This window comes from Vicia villosa, linkage group LG2, assembly GCF_029867415.1.
Source record: "Vicia villosa cultivar HV-30 ecotype Madison, WI linkage group LG2, Vvil1.0, whole genome shotgun sequence".
NCBI lineage: Eukaryota > Viridiplantae > Streptophyta > Magnoliopsida > Fabales > Fabaceae > Vicia > Vicia villosa.
The window spans coordinates 143,011,542-143,016,452 of record NC_081181.1 but is presented as its reverse complement, the minus strand read 5'-3'; the positions used below and the strand labels follow the sequence as shown (position 1 = coordinate 143,016,452).

The 4,911-nt window shown below is 31.4% G+C and overlaps 1 protein-coding gene across 1 annotated transcript; it reads right to left on the bottom strand.

The window, feature by feature from the left end:
* Positions 1-1,756: 1,756 nt before the first annotated feature.
* Positions 1,757-4,169, bottom strand: LOC131646943 (1-aminocyclopropane-1-carboxylate synthase 3-like). The gene is made up of 3 exons (XM_058916869.1): positions 3,871-4,169; positions 3,278-3,570; positions 1,757-3,065 (listed from the first exon to the last, which is right to left on the bottom strand). The coding sequence occupies exons 1-3, from the start codon at positions 4,015-4,017 to the stop codon at positions 2,066-2,068; spliced, it is 1,440 nt and encodes a 479-aa protein (XP_058772852.1). The 5' UTR covers positions 4,018-4,169; the 3' UTR covers positions 1,757-2,065.
* Between the last annotated feature and the right edge of the window lie 742 nt (positions 4,170-4,911).

The window sequence follows — 4,911 nt, the reverse complement described above, 5'->3', positions numbered from 1 at the left end:
TTACCTAATTTGGTTATTTTAAACATAAGTGGTCTCCAATTTAAGCAAAACTTTACCTAATTTGGTTATATTCAACATAATTGATATTTTGAAAAGAAAATGAAAGGTTTGTTCACGAGAAAGTCTCAATAATAATTTTCAAAGAAGAGGACGTATCAAATATGTGATATTTTTTTATATCAAAAATACATAATCACGCTAAGTGTCATATTTTTTACGATTGGATTTAATCTAACAATAATATGTAAAAAACGTTGAATTACATGTGAATGTTTTTAACCGCACATACTATATAAATATTATATCGCATCTTTTCAAATATTTATTTCATTTTCAATCTCAAATTCCTTATCACGCATTCATTAAATTAAATGTTAGAATGTTAACTTTGTACGATCATCACTCTTCATAGAATTCCAAAAACATGTTCCATTGTACCAAAACTCTATTCCGGCACTTTATCACAAATTTCTAATTTTCTAACAAGGCAATTTTTATCATGAATTTAAAACATTTTATATTACTAATTTATAGTGTTTTTTATAAGCTATTTAAATAATATTTGAATATATAAGAGAATATTTTGTTTGTAAGTGCCGCAAAGAACTATATGCATGTTTGGGACCCAAAAGTTTGGATATGCAATTCATAGGACAAAGAAACCTAAATATTGACTTTGATTCTCCGACACACCACTACGTGTTTTCCTTCTATCTACTCATTCGTCTTATTGGATTAATGGAAAATCCATAATAAAGTCGGTACAATACAGCCACCATCGTCGGCAGTACAATCGGCGGCGTCTGGCCGCTTACCTCGCCGGCGCTCTTCATGTAGACGTGAGCAATTATCATGTTCACACAATCGATATTATTCATTTTTAATCATCCACTACTAATTATGTTCTTTCGGACAAATAAATTACTCTTCCTACTTACTTTTTATAAACACGTTTGTATTTATATTAAAACAATTATAAAGTTTGGTAATTATTCTATTTCATAAAATATACAATATTTATGTTGGACATTATTTAAAAAGATAATAATGATTCATTATATTTAATCTTTGAATAAAGTGAGAGTCAATAGATAAATATATTATTATAAGAAAACATACATTTATTCACCTATTTTTTATGGTTGGATCTAGATTGAATGATCTATATTTTGATACCAATATTTTTTTTAATATTATTTGATAAATTAAGTTTGGATATATGGTAATGGTCATAAATATTAGGTTTAATATATTTTTTGTCGTATATGTTAACTTTAGGTTTTATTTTAATCTTATAACTTAAAAAATATTATATTAATTTAATATGTTTTAAAATTTAAAGGATTAATGTAATACTGTTCAAAATAAACTCTGATATTAACATATGAAACCAAAAAAAAATTTAAATTTAAATTTTACAATTACTTGAATGTGGCAAAATTCAATTGGAAGATTCAACTTCAAAACAAAGTGAATCTAATCTATTTTGACAAAAATGCCCTCTCTATATAATCAAAATAATGGTAAAATCCGGTTGTACAACCAATTATTTCTGATATTAAATACACTAACATCCAAATTATATAGTTAAAATATCTTGTGATATTGGTTAGTGATTTATTTAAAAAGAAATTATAAATATTTTCATTCACTTATAAAATAATTATAAAATTAAATATTTTATCAAAAAATACTTATAAAAAAAAGGAGGAGGGAGTATAAACAATTTGATTGTAATAATTAATATATACCTCAAACTTTTCATCCATCACTTTCACACCAAGAACATTTTTCAACCTTACATTAAAGTTTGTCATAATCCTACACCTCACACATAGATCCAAATGGACAGAGTGAAGTTTTCTTAATTTCCTTGTCTCTACAATTTCACCATTACAATATATATTTTTCCAAAAGTAGGATCCTAAAACTCCACCAAAAATTATTTGGCCAAGGAGTAAAAAAAACAACAAAAAAAGTTAATAATATATTACTATATATATTATAATTGTGCATGCATGCGTAGTAGTTCTTCACATTCACATTCACACCATAATTAACCAGGTTATCGTTCTTCTTGTTCACGATGATCACGAGAAGATAACCTAAAAACCCAATTCGAAATCGATTTTCTCGTAAAACTTCTAGAAGCTTGGGTACTTCTAGTCCTCTTGTTATCACTACTACACTCTTCACCATTGGAGTTTGAGACAAAGTCCTTTAACCTTTTCATAGCTAGGTTTAATGTATCTTCCGACATGTTAGCAAAACAAACACGAAACCACCCTGGTTCAGTGCAATGACATGATGAACCAGGTGAAATGTTCAACCCAACTTTGTATAAAATTTTCTTCCATAAATCCATTTCAGCTTCGAATGTGTTTGAGCTTAGAAGGTTTCTCATATCAACCCAACAAAACAAACCAGCGTTGTTTGTTTTCAGACAACTGATGTTTGCTTTCTGTAATCCGTTAACAAGCATTTTTTGTCGTTTTTTGAGCCTCTTCTGATTCTCGGATAAGTAGTTTTTGGTGAATTTTTTGTCACCAAGCATAGCTGAGAGAAGGTATTGGGTTTGTGATGAAACCAAACCAAAGCTGGACATTTTCGTCGCGGCTGCAACGACGGTTTCGTTGTTGGAATAGATAGCGCCGACGCGGAAGCCTGGTAGGCCGAGGTCTTTGGAGAGACTATAAACGATGTGAACTCTTTCTGCTACGTTGGCGTCGAGGAAATCCTTATCGGTTCTTTCTTTAAGGATTTCCATGACGCTGACGAAGTTCGGAGAGGTGAAAACTGTACCGGAGTAGATTTCGTCGCTTATTAAATGCATGTTTTTGTCTTTGATGAAGTCAATGAGAAGGTTTAATTCTGTCTTTGACATTGTGGTGCCTAGTGGATTTGATGGATTTGTGACTAAGACACCTTTGACTCTTAGGTTCTTGTTCTTTGCTTCTTCAAGAGCTTGTTGTAGAGCAGATTCTGTGATTTGGAAATTGTTTGAGCTTGTGCATTGTATTGGAACTATCTCCACCCCAGTTCTCCACTTCAAGTCTCTATCAAATCTATATAGAGAAAAAATAAAAATAAAATTAGTAACAAAAATTTCAGTGAAAAATGATAGAAAAACCATGAAGAACTGACACAGACACAAGACACAGACACACGATATCTATCATGTTGATATATGTGTCTGTGTTGATCTAAGACTCAGACACAGACACGTAACATGTCTTTGTTTAGAGGTGTTGATTCTGCATGCATGCGAAATACGTACCCTGGATAATAAGGAGTGGGAAGAAGAAAGGCTTCTCCTTTATCAGCAAGACAAAACATGAGGGTCTCATTTGCAGAAGTGGCACCAGCTGTTAGAACAATGTGGTTTGGATCAAAAGTGACTTTGTTTCCTCTAATCTCTGCCATGAAATCAACCAATGCTTTCTTGAAAGATGGTAGACCATGGTAGTCTTGGAAGAGAGCAAGTTCTCTGAAAATTGATTTTCCATCACGTTTGAATCCTGCTACATCTTGATTCTTAGCAAGCCATGATTCTAGTAGATCAAAAGACAGCTGCAAATAGTGACAAAAAAATTGTTAGCCTAACCACCTTAATTATTTAGACATTATATGATGGCTTGGTCTCATTAGATTGTGACACAAAAACATAGAGTTAATTTGATTTGTTTCTTTATGTAGTTTTGTCCTTTTTATTCAAATTTATTTGTTGTTTTCTTTAAAAAATAGTGGATGAGATGCATCACAAAGATTTCTCAATAGTCACTCGTTTTAGTACTAATTTTGTTCTATTACACTTTAACTGCGAAGTTCTGATAGGATCAGACAAAACATGAAGAAAAAAAATTAGCTAACCTGATTTTCGGCAAGACCCATCTGAATAATTCCTTTGGGATTTTTGACTTCATCATAAGGGTTCTTTTCATATTCTTGCCATCCTAGGAAATACGATGAGTCTTGGCCATGAGAGTTGCATGTGGCTTTTGTAGATAGCAACTTCATTTTTCTTTTGTGGGAGTAAGAAATGAAATAATGAAAAGGATTGTGTGAGAGGGACTATAGGGAGGGAGAGAGAAGGATGAGTGAAAAATGTTTGAAGATGGATTGGTGTGTGATGTTATAGTGAGGCAAGTATTTATATATGAAAAATCAACGTAGCCACGTGAAGATGAAAATAACACTTTTGACCAAAGATAATAGTCTCACTCTCATTGCCAACGCGGAAAGATAAAGTGATATGTATGGTGGAATGAGGCAAACCCTTGTAGTGAATGAATGTGTTATTTTGTATCCTACGCCTTTTACCCACCGTCTCATAGACTTTAAGAAAAATAGAAATATAAACAAATACTAATAGAATGTGTAAAGTTGTGGTATCTCGTTTAAAATTATCATCTGATACATTATTTTTTTCAGATACTCTCACATGTGCTTTTGCATATTAATTTAGCACACAAAAATAATGTGTTTTCTATTATTTTATTTATGTTTTGGATTAGGTTAAAGTGCAATCCGTTTTACACCGTCCTCAAATTTAGAAAGTGAGACATATCATAAATCAGACAGTTGAATATTAAGAAGTGAGATAAATTTGAAATCAGACGACCTAAATCTCAAGAAGTGGGGCAGACTTGAAATCCAATGGCTTAGGTCTTAGGAAGTGGGATAGACATAAAATCAATCGACTTAAGTCTTAAGAGGTGAGACAAACGACGATTTTGGTCTTAAAATATAAAATTGGCCTTTAATGAGTCTGAATATATTCTATAAACCATTAGATGACGATGTGTATAAGATCTCTCAACATTAGTCCTCTAAGACACATATTCTCAAAAAAAATCTAAAAACTCTAAACCCTAGAATTTCGATATAAAATTCAACTAATGATTTTAATCT

Coding starts and splice junctions, on each gene's coding strand:
- LOC131646943 (XM_058916869.1), bottom strand. CDS start 4,017: ATGAAGTTGCTATCTACAAAAGCCACATGCAACTCTCATGGCCAAGAC. Junction 3,571..3,870: donor TGGGTCTTGCCGAAAATCAG/GTTAGCTAATTT, acceptor CACTATTTGCAG/CTGTCTTTTGATCTACTAGA. Junction 3,066..3,277: donor CCCACTCCTTATTATCCAGG/GTACGTATTTCG, acceptor TTCTCTATATAG/ATTTGATAGAGACTTGAAGT.